This window comes from Rattus norvegicus, chromosome 17 (genome assembly GCF_021556685.1).
Source record: "Rattus norvegicus strain SHRSP/BbbUtx chromosome 17, alternate assembly SHRSP_T2T, whole genome shotgun sequence".
Classification (NCBI taxonomy): Eukaryota; Metazoa; Chordata; class Mammalia; order Rodentia; family Muridae; genus Rattus; species Rattus norvegicus.
This window is the reverse complement of record NC_141550.1, coordinates 53070135-53096211: the sequence shown is the minus strand read 5'-3', so window position 1 is coordinate 53096211 and position 26077 is coordinate 53070135. Positions and strand designations below refer to the sequence as shown.

The window sequence follows — 26077 nt, the reverse complement described above, 5'->3', positions numbered from 1 at the left end:
TGATACAGACATAAAAACAGACATACTGATCAACTGAAGAGAATTGAGGACCCAGACTTAAGTCCACCAACTTTTTTTTTTAATGAAAAGACAAAAATGCATCCTGGAGAAAGAAAATACAGCATCTTCAACAAATGATGCTTGTTAAACGGGATGTAGAGCAATGAGACTCTGTTGATATTCTTCACCTTGCACACTACTCAACTCCAATGCCGTCAAGGATCTCAGGAGCCTAGATACCTTGAGAAGGATCTGAGAGAAGAGAGCAAGAGAATGTAAGAGATATGCCTGAACTTACAGAGACCCTGATGACCCATTCAACAACTGATGAAGGGGGCTGGGTGAAATGGAAAAGCTCCAGTTCAGCAAAGGATATCATCACTCAAGTAAAGAGGCATATTACAGAATGAAAAAAGAAACTTTACCAGCTGTATATGACAGTGTTAGTATCTTGAATGTACAAGTATACAAAGAAATATATGCAGAAATAAAACGAAGTAAAACTATAAGGAAAGAAATGAGCCAATTTAAAATTAGAGCATGGAATCAAACAGTTCTCAAGAGATGAAACACAAATGCCTGAGAAACACTTAAAAAGGTTCATCATCGTTAGCTATCATGTCAGCGAAAATTGCAGCTACTTTGAGATTTCACTTTACCCGATCCAGAATGACCAAGATAAAAAAAAATTAACAAAAACCAAATTACAACATATACAAGCAAGAATGTGGAGGGAGATAGAACATTTATTCACTCTTGTGGGAGTTCAAACTGGTGTATCCAGTAGGCAAATATGTGTGGACTTTCCCCCAAAAGCTGAAAATGTATCTAGCGCAAGAATCATTCCATAGTATACACCCAATGGACTCTACGTTGTGGTGCAGATACCGCTCAGTCATGTTCTTTGTAGCCAGGAAATGAAACAGATATCTATAAACTGATGAATGAAGGTCAACATGATATATTTACACAGTGGAATGTTTCTTAGCTTTAAAAATATGAAGTTCTGAAATTTGTGGGCAAATGGATGGAACTGAAAACAATTATCCTAAGCCAAGTAGCCCAGACTGAGAAAAACAAATATTGCAGATTATCTCTCACATGTGAAGGTTGCTTCTGAGCTTTACGTATGTGCACTTCTTTTGGAACAACTACAGGGGCTAGATAACTCCCTGAGGGGAAGGGCAGGGTCTTTCCAGGAAGAGGAAATAGAATATAGTGTTATAGAGGTGGGATGGGGAGAAATAGAAGAGGAATGTTGGGGTAACATTATTGTTATTTGTTTTGTATTATTTAAATGCTGATTTCTATGCTTGGCAGAGTTGAGTGTAGACCGTGCTTTATCTTGTTATTTTTATTGGGTCGTCTCTAGCCTGTGTATTTTGTAAACACCCTTTCCTCACCTAATGGCCTATAGTGGAGAAGCAGGAGAGGATAGGCAGGACTTCTGGGGAGAAATAGAACTCTGGGAAAGAAGCGTCAAGCACAGGGCAGTTAGCTAGTCAGACTATAGGAAGAAGTAGGCTGGGACTGAAGATAACTAACAAGCCATGTGGCAGAACTCATATAAAAATAAGTGGGTTAATTATACTGTAAGAGCTACTTAGGAACAAGAGTGAGGAATAGTCTTAAACACTTATAATAAACATGTCCCTGTGTCTTTATCCGCACCTGCGGTGGGCATAGAAAGCCCTTTACAGTTACAGGGAAAGGATCAAATGTGATAGGAATTGGGAGAAAAGGGTAGATGAAGGACTATGGGAAGGAAGGTCTAAATGACACAAAATATCCTTTGAAAAAGCCTTGGAAACCTCTTAATGTAGACGCTCCATAAAACATACATATACATCACATATTAATGCACACAGAAAAAGATTTGAAATGGAGTTATGCTATAATGGGAGAAAACACAATCCCAAATACAAACCATAATATCCTAAATGTCTTACCTCTTTTTGATTTGTTGACTAATGGGGTTCCATACCACCCAAACATTACAGACTATTATCTATAATCAGTGCTATTATTTACTCTCTAGAACTTTAGAGTAAGACTCTATTGCTAAGGGCACAACATACCTGAGTCATAGAACATGGAGATACAAACCTAGATAGTAAGTACTATGGAAGAAGAGTCATCATCAATCTCACCCACTTTTATACCCTGTGAAGTACAACAATGGCCTGCCTTGCAAGACATGCTCACTGGTGCAACAATGACATCAATGTTATGGGAATAAATAACCACTTTTTTTGGATTGAATTCCCACTCCAGGAGAGGAAACCCCTTCTTGAGACTGTCAAAGTGGTCAAGAATCGATGCCTAGATAGTTCATGGGCCTGAGGAGAAAACTACAATGACTGCTCTTGTTGGCAATACAATATAGCAGAAACAGCTTTCTGGTTCAGTGAAAAACCCTGCCTCAGGGGAATAGGGTAGAGATCAATAGAGGATAGAGAAAGATAAAGGATGTCAAACATCTTCCTTTGACCTCTATATATGCAGGCATGAATACATACACACAATGTATTATACTACATATACAACACCCACAACACCAGCCAACACACATACACACACACGAGAGAGAGAGAGAGAGAGAGAGAGAGAGAGAGAGAGAGAGAGAGAGAGAGAGAGAGAGAGGAGAGAAGAGAGATATTTAAATTCTTAAAATTTCATAAAAATATTATTGTTCTCATTTGTTTACTTTGCTGGAGTAACAAACTGCACTGACAAAGGTGGAAATGTTAATTTCATCTTGCACTTCAAGGCTTCAATCTTCCACTGAGGGAAGTAAGGCAGAATACAAGTCAGGAGCTTGACACAGAAACCACTGAGGAACGTGCCTTACTGGTTTGCTGTCTCCTACTTCTGCTCAGCCAACTTTCTTATATATTCTAGGACCACCCGCCCAGGGTTGGCACTGTTTCTATTGGTCTGGGCACTTCAACATCAATCATGAATCAGGAAAATGCTCCACAGATATGCCCATGGGACAATTTGATGAAGTAAAAATTTCAATTAAGGTTCCTTTATCCCAGGCTTGTCAAGGTGACAACTAAGATTAGCTATCTTAAGCTATCCGTGCCAACCTGACTTACAAACATATCATTTTAAAAACCTATCCTTTTCTTTCTCTTTTATTCCCAATATCTCATGCTAATACTAGAATATAAAATATAGAATATTAAAGTTTCTAAGATTTTCAAATTTCTGTCACTTAAAGGTTTAAAGTCTCTCTAAAATATCCACTCTCTTATTTGTGGGCTCCTATAAAAGAAAAAAACAAGTTATGTACTTCTTATTTTAAAAGGGAAGGTCAAGGGTGTTAAACCAATAGGGTTAAACTAAGAGCAAAATCCAGTAGAAGTAAACATTGTCTGACATCTAGGTCTCATTTTAGCCTTGGGAGTTCTGAAAGACTTGGGTGGTCTTGCTTCGATACTCTGCCAGCTACAGCACACACAGCTTGTCTCGTAGGTTTAAACAGGTTCCACTTCACACCTGCCACTATCCTTGATGCTTATCCCACAGTTTGACATCTCTAATATCCTGGAGTTTCACCTTCACAAATGACCTCTCAGGGCCTCTCTGAAAAGACTTCAACACCATCATAGAGCCTTACCTGTTCTCACGACCCTCCCATGCCTTCAAAATCAGCGCCTTTCCAGGGACTTACAAATAGATAAATTCAGCTTCTAGATTGAGAAGCGGGCGTGCTGACCCTGAGGAAACACTCCATTACTTCCCCAATGAAGCATGGGGATTTTCACCTCAATTATAATGATCTTTTATTAATCACAGCCAATTTCTAGCCTTTGGGACCAATTGTAACAGTAAAGTACTAGACAGAGCTCATGGCTCCGGTGGTTTAGAGTTCATGACCATCATAGTGGGGAGATGACAGCAGGTTGGTAGGCACGTCCCTGGAGCAGGAACCGAGACTTTACATTTTGATCCACAAGTCCAAGGCAGAGAGAAATAGTGTGAGCTTTTCCAACATCAAAGCCCACACCAGTAACATACCTCCTCCAACAGCCTATACCTCCTAATCCTTTCCAAGACATTCCACCAACTAGGGACCAAATACTCAAATATGGGGGTAATTCTCATCCAAAGCGCCACAAGCACAGATTCTTAATCCAAGTATACAATAGGAAGAGCCCTGATAAAATATTTCTCCCTGAAAGTTCGGGAGGCAGGCCTTGACTATTTGCACTTGCTTCAATATCCTTTTCTTCCAAAATCTGATAATGATTTTCTTATTAAACTCTGGACAGTCAAAAGATTTTTTCAGCCAAAGTTCCTCAGTCTAGTTTCCACAATTCTTCCCCCAAATCACCAGGGTCAGGTCAATGACTGCAACAACCCACACTGTTGGTGTTTTAATTTGCTTTTTGTTGCTCTGATAAACACAGTAACCAAGAGCAACTTGGGGAGAAATGGGTTATTTCGTCTTACAGATCAGGTCTGTTATCCAGGAACGCCAAGTCAGGAACACAAGATACACACAGAGACACATTGCTTACTGACTTGCTGTCCGTTGTGTACTCCTCTTGCTCCATCAGCCTTCTCACAAATCCCTGACCACCTGCTCAGGGGTGACACTGCCCTTCTACAATTAGTATCAAGAAAATTCCCCACAGACACATCGACAGGACAATCTGATGGCAACAATACATAGGCTGGTGTTCCTTCTTCCCAGGCAAGTCAAGTTTACAACTGTGATTGGCCGTTACAATCATTAAATGAAATGTGGCTTGGAGTTAGGACAGCATTTCTAACAATTTCTTAAATAGCTCTAAACATAGTTCTGTAATCTTGTATTTCACGTGTATAAAGTAATATTCTCAGCACTGATGATCATAAAATCAAAATATTAACTGGCTGAAAGCTGTCAAAGATGCTCTATACCCTGAAACATCGTTCTTGGGGCTAGCGAAGTGCTTCAGTGGGTAAGGGTACTTGCAAGAAAGGCTGACAAACTGGCTTTGATCCTCAGAACCCACATGGTAGAAAAAAATTCTGCAAGCAATCCTCTGACTTTCACGTGTGCATTGTACTATATGAGAGAGAGAGAGAGAGAGAGAGAGAGAGAGAGAGAGAGAGAGAGAGAATATATGTATGTATGTGTGCACGCGCACGCGCGCAGACACACACACACACACACACACACACACACACACATACACACCCCACACTAAATGTAAAAAAAGTTTTCAGTTTTTATTTAAATGTGATCAGGCACCCACTTTAATCCCAGCACTCTGAGAGGCAGAGGCAGGTGGATCTCTGTGTTCAAGGCCAGTCTGGTCTACAGAGAGAGAATCCTGGGACAGCCAGGGACACTCAGAGAAACCCTATCTCAAACCACCACCACCACCACCACCACCACCACCACCACCACCACCACCAACAACAACAACAACAACAACAACAAAACAAGTGAACATGCACATCTGTCATTAGTACCAAAATTTTATTTTGTCCTTTTTAAGTTGTAAAATCATATGTGTGTAAAATTTGTTAAAAAACAAATTCCTTTGATTATCGCTAAATGTTTTATACATATCCAAGATTATATAAAACTTTCACAGGCAGAAAGAGGATTTCAAGCTGAAAAGTTGAAGAAGCCCTTAGGTAGAAGGGGACAGCATTGAGCAGCAGATGGACACCTAATGCTCTCAGTTCTTTTGAGAGCATGCTAAGAGTAGAACAGGATTATTATTTTCTTTATAATATTTTAGGATATATATATATATTTTAGGATATATATATATATATATATATCACTAAGATTCCCTCCCCATAAAGATACATAGCTATTGAGCATGCAGAGTTTGGAACAGGCTTGGTAGATAATAAACCAGGAATTCTCAGATGCAATGTGTGTGTCTGGGGAAGTAGACAGTGGAATCAACACTGGTTCATTCTTTGTGGAAATTAAGATTTATCTTAAAGGTAGTAAGGGCCAACCCATGTAGCCAACATTTTGAGAAAAAGCATTTTGATCACTGGATAATTTGGACTCTGTTATTGAGACCATAGATGGTTGTTTACCTTCTCCTCATTTTGGAAGCTTCTTGAGAATTTAAGAGCTGTTGATACTCAGCTTCACTTAGAACCTGTAGGTCAGCAGTTCTCAATCTTTCTAATGCTATGGCACTTTTATACAGTTCCTTATGTTGTGGTGACACCCAACCATAAAATTATGTCGCTGCTACTTCATAACTATAATTTTGTGACCGTTAGAAAGTGTAATGTAAATATCTGACATGAAGGATATCTGATATGCAACCCCCAGTGTCTTGACCCATAGGTTGAGAACCACTGCTCTAGGTGGATCTTAAGTACCAGTATCCAAAAACTTCCTGCTCCTAACATACGGCCAATGCTGAAAACTGGTTAATGATATCTGTAATTTCCTTGAAAAACACTGCGGACAAAGTATAGGATGATGGGTCTGTGTAGCTTGAGTTAGACAAGTTGAGAGTCAATCTGGTAAGGTCCTGGCTCAGAACACATTTGATCATATGTCAGTCTTCCTTCCTGGTAAGAAGAGACTCAAGGAAGGAGGCCGGCCAAAGTAAGGATGTTGTGTATATTGTGCCTCAAAGCCATTTCAAATGGGTTCCATGTACTTCTTAATGTGAGCAACGTAAAAAGCACTGTCTTTGGTCTCTGCTTTCATTGACTTTCTGTCTGTTCAGGTTGGTTCTTAGAATCACTTGGTTTTAGCCCTAGGTTGAAAATCCTTTTGGATGTACAGTCTGCATGTCATAGTTTGCAAGGACTATCACCTATTTTGACCACAGGCAGGAATACAAGGTATTTTTCTTAATTAAAAAGATTTAATCTTGTAAGTCTTACAGATCACTGCCTGGAAAGCTCTCTGGGAGAAGCAAGAGGGATTTTTCAACATTCTCTAATCTGAAATTCTTAAAATCTTTTATTCTCTTTCAAAGGTCTGAGTGCCCTGTTGCTATCTGACAATACAAGGACAGAAGCTCAACTCTGAAGAGTCCAGCTGAGAAAACGAAGGGATTCCTAACTCTGCTTCTTTTTTAAAGACAGTTAAATATCTACTGTTATAGAAAACTAAGTGGTTCTGGGCAAATCATTGTCAAACTGTAGTTCAGACAAAATGTGCTGGGCTAGGAATGTTGCATTGATTGGAGCCCAACTGGGCTTTCAGACATAGACACTAGTTCTGAGACCCAACAGAGCCAGTAGCATACAAATGCCAACTACTCCTTTATTGTGCATTCTTCCCTGGCCTCAGAGACTGCCCCACTGAGTGGCCAAGGGTAGGAGAATTGTTCTTTCCACTAGAGGCCACTCAGAGGCAACTCGGCCTTTTCTGTATGAGGTCACGTTACTCGGAAGATGGTTTTCCTATTCTCCTTATCTTTGCTCTTGTACCCTTAGGTCCAACATTTAGGTCTTAACAGTGGAGGGTGAAGGGAGAAGAAAACTCGAAGATACACAGTTAACCCATAACCAAAATAGGCATTGCAGAGGCAGAGAAATATGAATGATGGCAATTTGAAATCAGACCTACTCTGGGGTACGTTAATGATGTTATTAATGATGCTTAGGAAGCTGCTGCAGGTTTTCTGAGACTGAAGCTTTTTTGCATCTGGAAATAATTTTAGTTTCTTTTGAGTTACATAGAAAATGTGAGAATAAAATTAATTCTGTAAGATATACAGAAATTTTATTTAACAAGTGGTTAGAGCTTTGCAACATAAGGCCATTAATAAATAAACTAATGAATATAGACATATGCATTGTACATTTCTAAAACTCCAAATATCAGCCCAACATAAGAAGTATTTCCTGAATATTGCATATATTTTATGAATTATGGTATACATATGCTTTTTCTTGTCATCAAACTGTTATTTATTTCATGAATAGAATATGGATCTGGAAAGGTTTAAAACATCATCCCGTATAAACTTTTCATGAAATACACAGCAGTTAAGTCCCAAAGATTTAGGTAGCTTGCCCAAGGTCCTAACACTAGCAGAAGAACTGACATTATCTAGATTCTTTGGGAGGGTAAGATAGTTCAGTCAGTGAAGGTATTTGTCACTGGACATGACAACCTGAGTTCAATCCCCAGGACCCCCACGATAAGCAAATAAGTGTAATAAAATTTCCCCCCTTTGCATGAATGATAGAAACTACATTGGTTTACTAGTGTAATACCCAAAAGTATCCTGTAAGCCCCACTCTGCCCAAAGACCAGGTAACTTCACAGAAGGCTGGGTATTGTAGTTCTTGGAAAATAAAACTTCATGGAAAAGTATGGTGGCCTATAAGTTTTTGTCCATAAAAGCAACACATGTCTCTGGACCACTCAGATGGGATATTCCAGGGATTGGTCCTGACCAAAGTTCATCTCTTAGTTAAATTTATTATTTTATAATCTTGCTTCATATTTAGCTCAAAATGGTGGAATTTCTTTTTCTCCAGCAAATCTCAGGATTAACATTGTAGGTAAACTTATTTGAGTTCTTAAGAACATCAACAGTAAAAGGAGATTCTGTGGGTTTAAGTCTTTAAAATGAGATGGTTAATCAACATTAGGATTAAGTACATGTGCCTGCTTTCTTTCTAGCTTACATCCTTTGGAGATTCTCAACAGCCCTTGTTAAGGATCCCCTTCAGAAAGTATCTTCACCTTTCTGACTCAGTTTCACCACAGGTATAATCATTGTGTATGCATGCATGGGTATAGCCCAAGATTGTTAGCTTTTGTTCAAATGCACCTGTTTGTCTCATATTCTTCCTTAGATTAGAACAGCTACAGTCAATGAAGGAAAATCTCCACTGAGCCCTAGCTCTAGTCTCTGGAATCATATTAGTTGCTCTCATACAAGCTGTTTCATTTAATCCCCATCCCCGTCTACCAATTATAGAGGAAACTGAGGTCTGAAAGATGTGCCATCTTGATGCAAGTGTTGATCCAAGGCAGCATTTGATCTAGCAATGTCTGCTTCTAAAGACATTTTCTCTCAGCTCCCACCTAGTCTGATCTGCAGCTCCTTTGTGGAGTTGCAATGTACACCATTTGTGCTTACCAAATGTTTGCAGAGGCTGATAAAAGTACTTTATTTTTTACAACCTAGAGAATATTCACTTTCGAGTCTATGATTTGGGAGTCAATTTAAAAGCCCATGGAAAATTTACTTTAAACTTGTGGGAAATGAGGCTAAAACATAAAGAATAACACGGTGTTAAAGTACTAGAATATTGAGTTCACATAAATGGTAAGTTTTGCTTGTTCAGAGCAAAGTGTCAGCCGAATGATACATTTATGAACATGAAGTTAAAAGGGTTTCTGAAGCATTCTGCATTATATTTTAGGATTGGCTCACCAACTACTGTCTCGTAGACCCTGCTGGGACTAGAAGATGTGTGTAGTACCACGCTCCGTGCTGTGCTCAAAGATCTACCCCAGGATGACAGTGGTTCTGTTTTATGTGACAACTTAGAACTTATCATGAGCAAATGCTGCAGTAATTTTCCCACCACCCTTTGAGCATCTTTCCATCTCTCATTATTTGATATGAGTTTCCATAGTCGGTGGTGAGGACATGCTGCCTCCTTTGTTAAACCCCTTCCACACAATCTGACTAATCGACAGAGCAATACACTGGAATGGTAAATCCAAACAATGACAAAGAATCACCGCAGTGTATAAGTATATTCTTGGTAAACTAATTTCTTCCCCTGCCACTCTCAAAGCAATATAAACTTGGTTGTTCCTCCTGGATCTCAAATGCTTGTAATAAATTCTTTGAAATGTCAGTAATGTTGAACTGAGGATTTTGTTAAAGGAGATTTTCTTTCTTTCATAAAAGGAAAAATTGTCCTTTGCAGAGTATATGGGTAAATATATTTTGCTTATTTTATTCTTTGCTTAATACAGATAGGTAAAGGGATTCCCCTGTCCCACCAGGCCTCTTGCTGAATGGGTAAATCATGAATAAAGTCCTCAGTCTTCTGGATGGTGATGTGAGCAGAAATAAATCCTTACTCTTTCACAACTTTAGGCTAACGAAAGCCCATTCAACAAATTTATAGCATTCAAAACATCTCTATTAGTGTATTAATCTAATCTTCACAGTAAATCTCTGAATTCCACTGATTTCTCACCCATGATAATCAAGTTTTCTTTGGCTCTTTAGACTAAGAGGAAATATTTCCCAGTCCATGCTGACTCGTGTTTTGCCGATGTCCTCATGTCTGAATCATGTGAAAGCACGCTATCTGCATGGTGACAATACTACCTTCTTTTTAAACTGATTTTACTTGATTTCAGAAATTCATAAATCAGTTATCCAAAAGAGTCGTAATACCTGTCATAATACTTCAATTAACAAGATGGGTTTATTAGTCATTTGTAATAAGGAATATAGATTTGCAAGCCTTTATTCTTCTCTAATCCATTAGCCAACATGCCCCTGTTTTCCTGCTGTGCCAAACGTGGTGTATTTTCAAGCACATTCAGAAAGTCATATGTAAGACATACCAACACTTAGGACAGATGGGATGCTACTGGCCAGGGAGGATGCTTGCTAACTGCATCGTTTACTCATTTGAGTGCAAGAGCTGCAGGAGGAGCCCTGAGGAAGCACTGAGCATCTGCACGGCACTGAAGGGCAAGACACAGAACAAGTCAATGCAACATTGTAGCCGTGAACAGGACAATCTCAGGTTTGGGCCAGCATGTCAGCATTCCTTATGTTTTAGAATTAACCATAACTCAACCTGGCCTTAGAGCTGAAAACCTGAAGTTTTATTGATGATGGGGTTTCGGATTTAAATTTCTAAAACACTCTATTAGAACTTTTTTTTCAATTACTTTGTTTTGGACAAGGCACTTCTAAGTTCTTCATCTGAGACAGGAAACACAAAACTTTAGCTTAGTCTCACTTCTGCACGTGACTTGGCCCTGTGTAAATGCAGAGATGTCTCTGTTCTGTTGGAATCGGTCATGGTCAAAGGAGGCTGAACGTAAGTGCTGGGCCACTGACACCACACAGCGCTGCTATTTCTAAGGTAAAACTCAGATCTGAAAGGGCCTCAGAAGGATTACATTTTATGAATGGAAAAAAAAAATCCTACAACCAAGAGCCTTGTGCTAAGCTGATCAATTGCTAAGGGAGAGGGAGTGTGACTTCAAAGACCCCAGGCCCTTTTTCCCACGAGGAGAAGGTCTCATAGTTTGGAGAACATTTGCTTTAAAAATAACAGAAGTTACAATTTGTGAAGGTTTGGACTCTATGTTTCAAAAAGGAGTATGACACCACCTACCTATTGCATATCTACACGGATATAGTGATGAGTGTGCCAGTGGGAAACTAGTATCAAAATGGTCAAAGGCCTTGCCCTGTGTAACAGAGGTGGGTTTCTGATCCAGTTTCATTACTGAGCTGTTACTAGGCAAATGCTCACAGGGGAGAATGCATCTTACCCCATCTTCCAAGCACCTGTCAAGCCCCTCATTCCATATACAAGCACACATAGTTTCCCTGCTCCTATTTCTATTGTTCTCTCTCTCTCTTTTACCCACCCTCCCTTCTTCCCTCCCTCCCTCTGTCCTCTCCCTTTCTCAGTGCCTCTGTTGCTTATTAAAATGTGTGGTACAACAAGAAAAGGCAAAGATTATCCTGCTTCCCGCCAAGCAAGATGGCGTTCAGAAGGCCAAGGTTAACTGCAGCGTTTGGTTCCTTAAGCTTCTCTAATGCACAGGTGTGGCAAGACAATCTGGGATGAGAGCTTATAGCGGCGACTCTCTGTGGATGAAAACTTGACTTTAATTTGGGCTCTCCGGCTAAGATAAAGCCTTCTTCTGCTATCATTATCCCACTTATGTTTGTCTTCCACTCTCTTTCCACTCTGCCATCCAGCTGAGTGGGAAGAAATTCACCTGACCTTGAAGAATACTCAAAATCTGAAAATAAGGTTTTCAGCAGCCAGTAAAATACCAGACTTCTACTAACACTTGGAGCACACATGCACAGGACCGAGAAGGTTCTTAGCAGTGCCAGGTGTGAAAACCCGACATCCGGAGACTTACAGTAACTTGTCAAAAGCTAGGAGTGAGTTGGAGATGGGGTTGGGATAAGAAAGAAGCTATTTACTTTCTGGTACAACACAATGAGCTCCAGCCCTGTGTGATCAGACCCTTCAGGAGGGCCTCATTAGGACATAGGCCAATGCCTGTGAGATGCATCCAGTGCATGTAAAATTCTGAGCATGCTCAGGAAAAGCAAGCACAAAGAGCTGTAAGGAAGAACCTCACGATTCTTGAGATCACAGGATCTCTGCCAGATGAGACTAACATTGAACTTTTCTACCAGGAATAATTACTCTAAGTCCTCCCAATCTAAAAGGTTACCTCTATTGTTTCAGATCCTTGCATATTCTGTTGCAGATGGGTTACAGCAAATGAAGGTGCATGGACTGAAGACCATCCTTGAACCCAAGGACTAACTTCCGTGACCCGCTTTTCTGTCTCCTGCACTCTTTACAGAAATTCATTTTGCACCTGCACCTGCCCGTGTGCCTTGTCTGCCTGGCTCCCGAGGACCCGTGTACTTTGTTCCTCTGGTTAGAACTCCTCAGCCTCCAGGGACTGAAGGAAGTTGTGAGTGGGCAGGTTTGAGTCTCCGTGGAGAATCTAAACACAGCTCAGCACGGTTCGGCTTCTGCCATCCTCTTTAGATCTGCCCTTCACTGGTCCCAAGTGATCAAAATTAATGAACAAAGTTCCTCTCTTACCCAAGCTGTTCTAAAGGGATAATACTTCAGAGTCTTCTCTGCCTTGAAACAACAATCTGGTTTTGTAAATGCAATCCATTTCATGGAATTGAGTAAAAACGTGAAATGAAATTATGCTGCAATTTTACAGAAACACCTGACAGGAGCTATTTGGAGAGTTTTTGTCGAGGTGTTGCTCCTGCCAGCACTACTCATGTTTTTCTTCATCTTTGAGAAATGATATCACCCAAATATTCCTTCACAGCCTGCTTACATTTGGAACTTTTTCTTAAGCCATCTCTACAGCATTATAAATAATTATTATCCTTCAAAAACTTTTTGAGCGGGGCTGGGGATTTAGCTCAGTGGTAGAGCGCTTACCTAGGAAGCGCAAGGCCCTGGGTTCGGTCCCCAGCTCCAAAAAAAAAAAAAAAACTTTTTGAGCCAAATATAAAACAAAAAAGGATTCCAATGTGCTGGCTTTCCCCAATAATCTATGTTGCAGTTCTAAAATGCTGTCTCGGAATGATGCAAAGAGATAAAGCCCACACGAAAATGGAGAATTGTAAAAATGAAATTTAAGTTCTCACATACGAATTTAGTTGATCTTTATTCCCTGAATAATTTTCAGACAAAACACTTCATTCTGCCTCATAAAGATCATTACCTCCCAGAATTAAATGTCTGTGCAGTGCTTTTAAATGGGCTTCTTTTTAAAAAGTTCAAACCTTCCATGTTCCACATGCTCAAAAGCCCTGCAGTGAGTGTTGCGGGGAAAAGTTGAGACCATGAATCTGTCCCTTTCCTTTACATGTGTCTACATACGGCAAGTGAGGAGTGCTTTCTGCTTTCTGCTTGTTGACATAGACTTATTTGACTTTAATTCTTCATCCATTCAAAATGTTTTTAAACTTTGAACCACCTTTGGCTGTCACTCATTCAGGTCCTCGGGTGGGTGTTAGTGTTATCACTACTTTCTACGTAAATACCACAAATATATTAAGTTTAGAACTCCCAATGTTGAAAAATTAGAATATTTTATTAGGGCTATAAAGAAACAAAGCACGGCTTTGAGCATTCTTTTGCTGAAAAGTGAGACAAAGCAAAGCAGCTTGAGATTTCTGTAGTGGTTGCGGGGATTGCGGGGAGAAGCTCCGAAGTCCTTAGGTGTTGTTAGTGTTCGTGAAGACTGACATCTGCAGAGCTCCAAGCTAGCTTTCACTAACTGGGAAACAACTCCAGATTATAACAACGTGGACACATGCGAGTCATCTGTCTATCAAGGCAGGGTGAGCCTCTTTTTATAATTTAATTTACTTTGGTGCCTTGGGTGGGGCAGTGTTTAACCACACATTGTCATGGTTTGGGTCTGAACTATGTCCTACAGGTTCTGTTTGAAGCTTGTTTCCCTGTCTGTGGTGCTGTCTAAGGAAGATGTAGAACATGTAGAACATTCTGTCTGTCTGGTAGAAATCCATCCCTGAGGGTAGGCCTTTTGAGGTCAATCCCTCGTTCTTGCCTCGGTTTCTGTTTCCTGTTTCACTATTGTGAAGAGGTCCTACCTCACACTGTTGTTATAAACCAACCCACTTCCCAATGGCCTCTGTGCTATGATGGGCTGCAACTCTCCAAAACTGTGAGTCAAAATGAAGCAAGTTGTTTCAGGCACTGTGTGCTGAGTCTGAAAGTCGCTGATTCACTTGGTGACTTTACCTGTCTCTCTCTGGAATGACAGAGATGCATTTTAGATTCCCCACTCTGCTGGGGGCTGCTTGAACAGTATGTTTGCTTATATTTACTCTCCCATCAGATGTCAGGTGTCAGAGGAAGACTTTTTTATTTTTATTTTTTTAGCTTGTGTTCATTTCAGTATCATGTCAAAATTGTTAGGTTTTCTTGTCCTTGGAAGATTTGTAAAAAAAAAAATACTTTTTAGCTCTGTCTCAGGCATGTGCCTAGGGTAAGGGTTACCTTTAACCACTTGTTCAGGAATCAAATGTTGGTACATAAAAACATTGGATCACTTTTAGAAAGCAAGTTTAGGGAGACTAAGCAATGGGCGTGACAGAGTCAGTTCTAAGGTGGTAAGTTCCTAACCTGCCTGCCTTTTATCTATGTGCTTATCTGTTTGAGTCTTTTCCTATTTAGCAGCCACAAATGCCATCACTAGTGTCATCCTTGTGTTGGGGAGCCTGGATCGAGGCTTACCTCTAAGGAAGCTGTGTGGGCTAATCAGTATTCGAAGTAAGTGCATAAACTGTTTAGTTGGTTGGCACGGTGCCTAGGGCTACTCTGAGCCATTTTCAGTCTCACTGAGAAAAGTGCCCCATGTAAGTCGAAAAACAAGAGGCTCTGTACCTCCTGTGCGGCACCCCGTCATTCTGTTTGAAGCTAATCTGTTAGGAATGCCATTAGGAAGTTAAATTATGTATTTCTGAATGTTCCTCTTCATTCCTCTCAGTGATAGTAGACTAACGATAAGCTTTCCTTATTAGCCTAAAGTACCTATTTATTTCTTCAGTCTCACAGTAATAAAGTAAGTATATAGCTCCTTTATCTTGTATCGAGATGCACATTTTTTTTAGGCTCTGGCATGAATTTAGAATACTTGTTAGTCTATGGAGTAATGGATGGAGTCTGGGATACAAGACCGGGGCGAAATTTCTTTGCCCTCCTAACCCCAGAGAGTTTTTAGAAAAATAAAAACAAAAGAGCATAAAGTACTGAAGGTAAGACACTGTTGTATTCATAATATAGAGAAATAACCACCAGCCTCGTGGACAGTATATGCAGTTCTCCACGGGGCTACAAAACTGTGCTAGTAATAATTTTAATTGGATGCTATCTTTGCTGCCTTCAAAAAGTATCATAAAGTGGAGTTATTACAGGCTACAAGTGCACTTACAGTGCTGTCCTCTCACCAAACGAAAGACATAACATTTATCCTTCGGAGGGCAGCATCAATGGGCTTCTATTTGTTTCCTTTACATGCATCCCCAGCTGCCTGCCATTTACTTCCTCTTCTCTAAGTCTAGGAGATCAATTTGAATTGGACACTGCAGAACGGGATGCTATGTCTTGCTGGCCTTCTGCCTGTGGGGACTGTACAACACCATGGGAAAGTCCACACTCTCGAGGAGGATGAAAAGCATACCTGTAGAGGGTTAGGCGGTGTGAGTGGTGACGGAAGGCTATGTCCTCCTGGAGATGGGGTGGGTTTCTGAGGGGGGCTTGAGCTCTGCTGGGTTGGAGACGACTGGTTCTGGTTCTGGGGATGGGAATGAGGTTGATGCTGTTGAGGCTGAGTAGCCTGCGGCAGCTGAGCTGGGGCAGCTGGCAACTGCTGTGAAGCAGGTGGTGGCTGGTGAGGCGGGGTGGGCTGGGACTGCGGCTGCTGAGACTGTGCGGGCGCCTGTGAGGCTGGCTGTGGGTGCTGGCTGGTTGGTGGAGGAGGTGGTTGTTGCTGCTGCTGTTGCTGCTGGAGCTGGAGTTGCTGGAGCTGTTGCAGCTGGGAGTTCAGGGATGAGGTAGCTGCAGGAAGACAGGAAGAAAGGATAGTGTGAAACGGAGCAGTTACGATGTGTCCTGCGCACCCTGACAAAGGTTCACCTTACAGGGTGTTGTCCTCTCTCCTTGAAGCTCCTTGGCATGACAAGAGGGCTGTGGGACTCTGGGAGAAACAAAATCATGTGTGTGTGTGTGTGTGTGTGTGTGTGTGTGTGTGTGTGAAAATTTTTACAACTTCAGACCAGCGTGTAACACAGCAGATATTCTCAAAGCTCTGAGCATTGCTTAAAAGCACTGCATTAAAGAGATGCACCAAGGAGGAAGACGGGTTTTAAGCACTTTCTCCCGCTTTCTATTCTTTTCCATCTGCAAAATATACTCATGCTTTCAAGATTTGATTTAGATTTCCAAAGTTCAACCCGTTTAATTCTTTTGGTAAATGCTTGACTGGAGTTACGAACAGAACACTAAATTGTTAGCAATCTTCTTTCCATCCCCCATCAGGGCCATTAGTGGCATCACTTTCACTCGTTACTGCAGACCTCCACCAATTTGCTCAGACATCCTGGTTTAACGGTGTTCTGCTTTAAAGCGAGTACAGACTTCTCAGATTTTTTTTTTGAGCAAAAGAAACATGTGTGATTCAATTATTTTTTTGCTTGCTGATCAAAGGCTTTCCCCCATCAATTAATTTACTCACTTTATATCTTGACACCCCTCCCATCCCTCCCTTTACTTCATCTCTGAGAAGGGGAAGGTTCCCCACCCCAGGTACCAACCCTCCGTGGCACCAAGTCACTGCAGGACTAGCCATGCCCTCTTCCACTGAGACCAGACAAGGCAACCCAGTTAAGGGAACAGGATTCACAGGTAGGAAACAGAATCAGGGTAAGAGTTCCCCTCCAGTTGTTGGGAGACCCACAGGAAGAGAAGCAGCACATCTGCTATCTGCTCTCTGTCTCTCTGTCTCTCTGTCTCTGTCTCTGTCTCTCTGTCTCTCTCTGTCTCTCTCTCTCTCTCTGTATCTGTTAATTGTTAATTAAATGATAGGTGGTGTAAACCTGACAAAAGAGAGCTAGATCTGTCATGGTGGATGTGGCTCTGTGTCAAGTGAACTGTGTCACCGGAGGAACTGGCATAGGGCTGGTGAAATGAAGCACGTTCAAACCCTGGAAATCTCAAAACTTGAGGTTTAGAATCTCATCCTGAGACTAGCAGGAGTGGAAATTTATCCCTCCCTACTTCTATGCCTTCCTTTGAGCATATAACCAAAGTGACCCCCAACAAGGTGGTCACAGGTAGTCATGTGGCTGGCCCAGTACCTGGTGTACCTAATGAGACTTCTCAGTACCTTAGCTTTCAGCCAATATCCTTTCTCCACCCTGGATATTCTCACCCCAAAATTACATAATTCTTGTTTCACCATGAAAAAAGTGTATGTGTTGAAGCCCACCCTGAATACAGAAATATGCACAAGCTAAGATCTGCTTCATTAAAGGCTGTTGGAGAAGACCTTTGCCTGAATGAGTCATAACATAAGATAATTGGAGAAGGCCTTCTCTTTCCTCACCCCCTGGTACTTGATTCTGCCAATTCCAGACTCTGCTTCACCCATCTAGACTGTTATGCAGCTGCATCTGGACACCCTGAGAAGGAGAAAGTAGAGGACACAGAACCACATTTGTTCAAAACTAAGCTTTACCCTCCATGCGTAATGGCATCTGACCCTCTGGAAGGAAGAGGTGGACTATGAACCCCACTGATTCTAGACTTCAGATAGTCCTTTTTGAGCTGGTGTCAGGGAGTTGAACCTGAAACTACATGGAACTATAGAAAGAAGGTTTCAGAGAAGGAAGTGAAGAGAGAGAACATCTAGCTGAAGAAACACCAGAAATCATGACTTGAGTGACAATTATGGGGGCAGTTTTGGGACTGACTGGCTGAAACTAAGAGTCAAGGAAGTTTTGAGTCACCTAAACTTCAGAGACATGAGGTGATCCTTACAATCAGGCATGGCATATGTTAGATTTCAGATAACAATTCTTGTTTTCTCAAGGAGGGTGCAGATGCACGGGTGGGTTAGCAGTGTCCTCATGTCCCGGGCCTTGTATGTGAATCATCAATGACTCAGTCATCATCCTCATTTCAGAATGGTGAAAGCTCATTTTGTTATTTTCCCCCTTGCTCTCTTTAATCATACAAAATCACATTTGATGAAAAACGAGAATCCCAAATCAATTTGGACTCTTAAAACCTCTTGCATTCTCGGATTCCTGGAAAAGTGGGCTTTGGCATCTTTTGGGGTATGGTTACAGACAGTGGAATCTGATTCCACCTTGTCTCCTGCCCTATTCAAACCAGGTGTGTCTAGGCTTCTTTCAAGTGTGGCGTATAACGGTGCTTATTCTCATGGCTGCATTCAATACCACATGGTTTCCTTTGGATTAGAAAAGCATTAATCTAAATCACCATTTAGAAACTGGAAAGACCTTGGAATATTGGCAGGTAGGTATCGGCAGACAAGTGCAACAGACCCTAACCTACTAATGAGACAGGGTCCCAGATGTGTTTTCAATGCTCTGTGTTCGTGTGCTCACATTACTCAGATATTTCCTCTAATAGCAGCTTGACTGCAAAGGCACAGATATCTAATATTATAAAGCAAAGCAAACTATGGACATAGAAAGTAAAAACTAAGAAAACTGAGAAAGGTTAAGGACATAGATGAACTACACAAATGATGTTCATAGATAATATGGTGCTGGTGCACTGGGGGACAAAACTGACCCCAGACATTTAACATTCAAGATTTTACTATCTCCTGGTACTTATTTTCTATGTCTGGTTATAATACATTGAACAGGGCTAATAGTAAATATGAAATTTAGGCAACGAAAGAACACATATATAAAAACATTTCTTAAAATTTTGAAAAGGAGAAGGAAAGCAAAATTCTCTCAGACTCAGAACTTCCTAGAGAAGAGAGGTCTGTGGAAAAATGACTTCAAACATTCAAAATAAATAATTTAATATGACCAAGGAGTATCCAGAAATCCTGCGGTTTGCTATTTGTTCAGTTTCTATAATTCAACTATGGATTAAAAACAATTCCTCATTTTGAATGTTAAGGTTCCCATAGTGAACCCTACACTTAAACAGGACCACACAGCCTGAATGATCAGTAGCAGGATTGTATAGGATGGGATCTATGTGAGTACAGTTCTGAAAGCCCAGAGTAGAAAGTGAAGGCGTCCACAGTCGTCCTTCATGTTCTTGGGGATTGGTTTAGTTTCCAAGACTTCTGTGGATACTCAAATTCATAGGAGCTCATATCTCCTATTTACAATGACTGCATATAACCTATGCAAGTTATGTTCAAAGGCCGCTGTATTACTTATAAGAGCATGATATGATTACTGTATTGATAATTGTTACACTGTTTTGTCTAGAGAATTAAAATAATGGGGAAATCTATGCACATTTATTGGAGAGGGAGTTAAAAGTACTTTTGATCAATAGTTCATTTAATCTTCAGATTTAGAAGACAGGATGATTGTTCCTGAACTTTAAATAATCCATGAAGTTCCAGAGAAATGCCCATGCTGAATACCACCATCGTTTAACCTATGTGGTATGGTCTCTCTTGCCTTAAAGCAAGTCTCCACAACTATCCCTATTTTGGTTTCTTTGGTTCCCAAGAGTCTTTGAAGGGAAGGCACACAATTAAAGAGTCAGAGCTAGGGTCCACATATCAGGGAAAATATGCTGTATTTCTCTTCCTGAGTGGGTTTACTTAGATCAGTATATTTAAATTTCAATTCTATTCATTTTCCCCTACAACTTTCATAATTTATTTTTTCTTTGTAACTGAATAAAATGTCATTGTGTATTTGTACATTTTCCTTATCTACTTGTCAGTTGATGGAAATCTGAGCTGGTTCCATTTTCTAGCTGTTACAAATAGGACTGTGATGAACATGGAAGTAGAGGTGTCTGTGTAGTAGGGTACAGGTTCCTTAGGGAGTGTGGTGGTTTGAATACGCTTGGCCCATGAGAAGTAGCATTATTAGGAGGAGTGGCCTTGTTGGAGAATGTGTGTCACTATGTAGGTGAGCGTTGAGAAATCCAGTGCTCAAGCTCTGCCCAGTGTAGAGAACCACCTCCTGGCTGCCTTTGGATCAAGATGTAGAATTCTCAGGTTTGTGCCAGATAGTGCCATGCCTATCTGGATGCTACCATGCTTCCTGCCATGGTGATAATGGATTGAACTTCTGAAACCATAAGCCTGTCCCAATTAAATGTTTTACTTTGTAAGAGTTACCTTGATCATGGTGTCTCTTTAAAGCGATGAAACTCTAACTTAAACAGGGTAATGTGGGGGCATATTCTTGATTAATAATTGCTAGGCAGGCTATGCCATCCCTTGGCAGGCCATCTTGGGTGGTATAAGAAAGCAAGCTAAGTAGGCCATGGGGAGCTAGTAAATAATCAGCATTCATCCATGGTTCCTACCTTAGCTTTCCTCAAAGAACCCTCAATGAATGCTGTGATCTGTAGGTGTAAGCTTTTCTCCCCAAGTTGCTTTTGATCATAGTATTTAGCACAACTTCAGAAATGAAACTAATAAAAACAGTAAACGTAATTGCAAGAAATTATCAAATAAGTGAAATAAAGATCTAGTTCATAGAAGGTGCCATTAGGCGAGGAACCATTGTTAGGGCTGAATTGTCACATAATCATTGGGTATCATCAATAAAACATTAAATTACTTCTTCCTTGATCATTGAGATGGTTGTAGACAGTAGAACCAGAAGCTATCCGGGTAGTTTCAGGAATGGTTTTGGTGCTCAGATTGAGCATTCTAGATCAGCCATATCTCTTCCAAGAATACCTTCTAAAGGCAGGCTCCTGACTGAGGGTGGATATTTTCCATATGCTGCTACATTGATGGCAGTGCAGATTCTTAGTCTAATAAACATAAAATTAACTGGTTAGTTTTGGTTCCTTGGAATGTCCAGGAAGACTTGTATTATAGAGGAGGAAAATCCATGACCTTGGTATTGTTGACAATAAGTCAGAAAAATTCCACGTATGTCAAACTTTCTGACATTGGGAAATAGAATTATCATCTACAAAGTTCACATTTGAGAATCTACCCAACCCAGTTATAGAAGAATAAAAAGAAAGAAGGAAGAGAGAAAAAGAAAAAAATCACATATAGAAAAATAAGGTTATGATTTTCTGTTGGGCTGTATTCTCAGCTTCCAGGGCTGCAGATTAGACATGCCTGCTAATGATGGGTCTGAGGTTTCTTGTGAGATGAAGTCATCAGATAGGGACTGCCCTGCTCTTACACACTTTTCTAGTTGTTCTCAGGACACAGGCATAGAACCTTAGGACAGGACCTGACTGTAAAAGCCTGGTAGAGGGGTTGGGGATTTAGCTCAGTGGGAGAGCACTTGCCTAGGAAGCGAAGGCCCTGGGTTCGGTCCCCAGCTCCGGGGGAAAAAAAAAAGAACCAAAAAAAAAAAAAAGCCTGGTAGAACCAAGATACTCAGATGAGTAGTGTTTGAATATAGAGAACAGAATATCCTCAATGAGAAATAAAGTCAACAAATGCAGGATGGACTGCAGAAATTAAAGGGCTCTCGACAGGATCTAGGATAAGCCTCACTGAACACCTGTGGGTGATTAACTCCTTTAGATTAGTCTCTGAAGGGGTTTTCTTGGTTACATTACTGGACGTGAGAAGACCTACCCTGAAGGTGACACCATGGGGAACTTCCCTCAGGGGTGGGGGAGTTGTTACTTGTTTGTCTTTGAGTCTTATTGGTGAGGCTATCTGATTCCCAAGTTTGTCTATACTTTTGTTACTGCTGTCACTGAGGCCATGGTGCTGCCACCACATTTTTTTTTTTTTGCTGACATCAGAACTCAGTTCTTTTGCCTTCAATATAGACTGAAGACCAGCAACTCTCCAGGAATTCAATCAGGCCATCAGATTGAGGCTCTGAAGAAAGCCTTGTGCTGTAATAGCTACTGACTCTCAGGACAAAGACAGCACTATGAGTTATCCAGACTACACTGTATAAGGCAATCAAAAGAATTTAAAAATATAAATTCATTCTATGAGTTCTGAGTCTCCAGAGAACCCTACCAAATACACAAGGTATTCACAAGTTCTGTCTGTTTTGTTCCATGTTCTTGTTTCTGACTATTCCACTGACCTCTGGCTATAATCTATGAGTTCTCTGTTTCCTCTTATCTCTCAGCTTAACTTCTTGATTACTCATGGACATTTGGGGGTTAATACTATATTTCTCCCCCACTCCTCTCTCTCTCTCTCTCTCTCTCTCTCTCTCTCTCTCTCTGTGTGTGTGTGTGTGTGTGTGTGTGTGTGTGTTTGTGTGTGTTTCTGTCTCTGTCTGTCTCTCTCAAGCAAGCAGACAAAACAAAGAAAATGTGCAATAGCTGGACATGCATGTTGGATAGCAAGCTGTTGCTTGTTATCAGTTAGTCTCTTCTGTTAAGAACAGTGATAAAATCAGGCTGTGGAGGGTCATTACTCAGCCCTCTGTGTATTGTTAGAGGACCTCAGGGCAGGAATCCTGCTGTAGTACACCTCATGACTTACTATTATTTCTCTATTTTTGCATCATTACATGCATTCACTTACTCAACAAATATTTACTGTGCTGGTTATTGTTTAATGGAGGAGACAGTGCCAAGCAAGGGCAACCAGATCCTGCTCTCAGGGGACAAACAGTGTGATAGGTTTGTCCAGAAGTAATAGTGATATTATTTAGTGTCTGGAATAGCATATGTATACTAATAGAACAAACACTAGACATTAGGCTATGCTAATATGCACAATTAATTATTGGCTTCTGATTTGATAAATTTATATTATAAATACTTTTCTATTAAAAATAATGTACACAGAGGAAGAATACCCAAGCAGAGGGACACTATTCATGTTGAGAAGGAATGAAGCGAGTGGATCTTTTTAAAACTGACTTAAGGATCCCACCAAAAGCATGGTGAGTAATGATCTTTCAAACTCCCTTTATCCTAATTTTTCTGGAGTATACCTAGTTGTAGGGAGAGAAATAGTGTCAAGAAAATAAAAACAAGCAACTTTGAAAATGCGGTAACTGAAAGAAGCCATCACAATATGAATCCACTAATAATAAATGGACAGAAGAGGTGAATACAAACAGGAAGCAGCGGGGCAGATACTAGGGTCTGAGTAGGAGGAGTGTTGATTCTATGGCTAATGGCTATGGAATTTAGTTTGGAGACAATGACAAAATTCTAGATCTAGATAATGGTAAAGGTTGGACAATATAGGTAATGTGCTCAAGGCTACTATGCTACATGCTTAAAGTCAATAAAATAGCTAATTTTATTACTTTATTTAGAAAAGGATGTCGTCTTTAGCTCTGTGTTCACATGCCAAGGCCCAGTCTACACAGCCTGCGTCCTCATCCCCTCTCATAGCTTCAAGGTCTAGAGTCTGCAACCTTGTCTCTGGGAAAGGGCTGAGCTCAGGACTATTTCCTTTTATCTGCTTGACTTCAAGTCTTATTAGTGAATTTCTTTAGTCTGTTCTTTGAGAGCACTGAGAGGTCAATCTGCTTAGTGAGGAACACACTGTGTCCATTGGAGAGGCATAGGCTCTGCAAGGCCAAGAGGTATCAGGATGTTCTGTCAGGCTGAGGAAGCCATGAAGAGCAAGCCAGTAAACAACATTCCTCTATGGCTTCTGCTTCAGTTTCTGCTAAGTTCCTGCCTTGAATTACTGCCCTAACTACCCTTCATGATAACCCCCTTTGACTTCAAGTGCTTCTGGTCCTGGTGTTTATCACAATAATAGAAAGCTGACAAAGACATGCATATGAGTGGTTTCTGAAATGACGCTGTATTTGAGGGAAGTAGAGTAAAGAAACTGCCAAAATGATCACTCCATAGTATGGGAAGTTGTTGGTTTTTACTTTTTTTATTTTTTATTTTTTTAGATATGAGAGTGAGGACAGAAGCATTTGGAAGAGTCCAGATCACAGATCAGACAGAGAAGGAGAGAGAGGAGAGAGAGAGAGAGACTGAAGATGTCCAGGAGATGACATGGCCAGGGGTATTTGTGAAAGAGGGGAGTAGGACCAGGAATAGAGAATAGAGATAGCATGGTAGTTGGATTATAAGACGAGTGAGTACCTGAGAGAAGGAAAGCCTGGGAACTGGAGGGAGTTTATGGAAGAGAAGGAGGTGAAAAGGGCTAAGATGCTGGAGGCCCAATGGACCTTGATATGCTGATGGTGCACAGGTATATATCAATTGGAGAACCATATATCTTTTGTCAGTGGTAAAGGAAATTAGTCTTTGGCAGACAGGAACCAGCTTCACATGTAACTGAGGAGTGCTGTTATTTAACTGCTGGAAATCCTCCTATCATCCATCTTGAGCTGATCCATATTCAATTTTTGAGTGTGTTGGCTTGCCCTTTGTGGGGAGATGTCCATTGGACCTGACAACAGGGTCATTTCTAAGTCATGTAACTCACACAATAATGATTTCTAGATATTCTGGGAAGTTTTGGTTGTTCTGCACACAGGTGGAACACAGTGTGGGGTAAAAATAACAGTGTCTTGTATTTTAGAAAGGACTGCCACTGAATATCATGAAGTGGCTTTCAAGGCAACTTAATGGGTAGAAGCTATCAGTGCTATGCTGTGCTACACTGAGAAGGCTCAGAATGGTTCCACAACCTTCCCAAGCACATACAGCTTGCCAATGCTCCCAGTGACTCTGTAATAAAGTGTCAACTTTCCAAAGGCCATGAACAAGCACAATTGCATTTACAGATGGGGTAAACCATTTCCTGTAAGGGTTTTCATAAAAGCAAACACTCATTTGTAAATAAATGCCCTATGTGGCCATGCTCTTGAGACGGGGGTATAAATACTTAGAAATACAGAAAAGGATTTGTTCAATGATGTTATTTCTTGAGGTAGTGTCTTTACACATAATATCAGCCCTACTGTAGACAAATCACTTTTTAAAAATCGGTGGAGGGGAAGTGAAGTGTTCATTCTGAGGATGGGATGCCAATCTGAGTATGAACGTGGGGTTTTATGAAGCATAGGGGTGACAGAAGGGGGCAGGTAAGATGTGTGGTGGAGAGGGAAAGGGTCTCAGTATAGTCACCCTGATAGCAAAGCTCTCTAGAAGAATGGAATTTGTCATCCAGTATGATTTTACTTAATAAACTAAACATCTGTGCTCACACCCCTTAGACAGTAACATCAAATCAAGCTGCACCAAAGATGCAAGGCAGCAACCATTTCTGGTTTCCACGAGGACAAGCGCAGCTTACTCTCTAGTGGACAAAAGTTTTGCCTACTAGATGAAAAAAACATAGATGGCTAGGTACAGGATTTTGGAAATTCACAGAAGGTGAAGACTTGAGGGGAAATCTGCTATTATTCTCAGCCACAGTCAGAAACAAGACACCTTGATGCTGCCTTAGGGATGATGGACATCTGTCTCCATCTGGGCTTAGTTTCAAAATATGACTGCATAGGCCCTTACCCTTTATTCTCCTCTATGCATTTAAGACAGAGATCTACACAGACTTGAGATGTCTAAGGTAAAGAGGACAATTCTTCCCCCAAAACATCAATTCCATCAATACATATTTCCATCAATAGCGTGAATGGATAGGCCAAGCTTGTCTCAGCTTGATGGCTTCCACCATGTCCCATTTTTGGCTATGGGTCAGAATTACCAAGGGAGC

The 26077-nt window shown here is 40.8% G+C and overlaps 1 protein-coding gene across 2 annotated transcripts in view; it reads right to left on the bottom strand.

The window, feature by feature from the left end:
* Pou6f2 (POU class 6 homeobox 2) overlaps nucleotides 1-26077 on the bottom strand; it is a 450333-nt gene that overhangs the window by 165485 nt on the left and 258771 nt on the right. For both annotated transcript variants that reach the window (XR_015640979.1, NM_001101002.2), the window contains 1 exon segment: nucleotides 15932-16308. Coding sequence is in view for 1 of the 2 variants with exons in the window: in NM_001101002.2 (NP_001094472.2) it covers nucleotides 15932-16308 (377 nt within the window). In the remaining variant the exon portion in view is untranslated.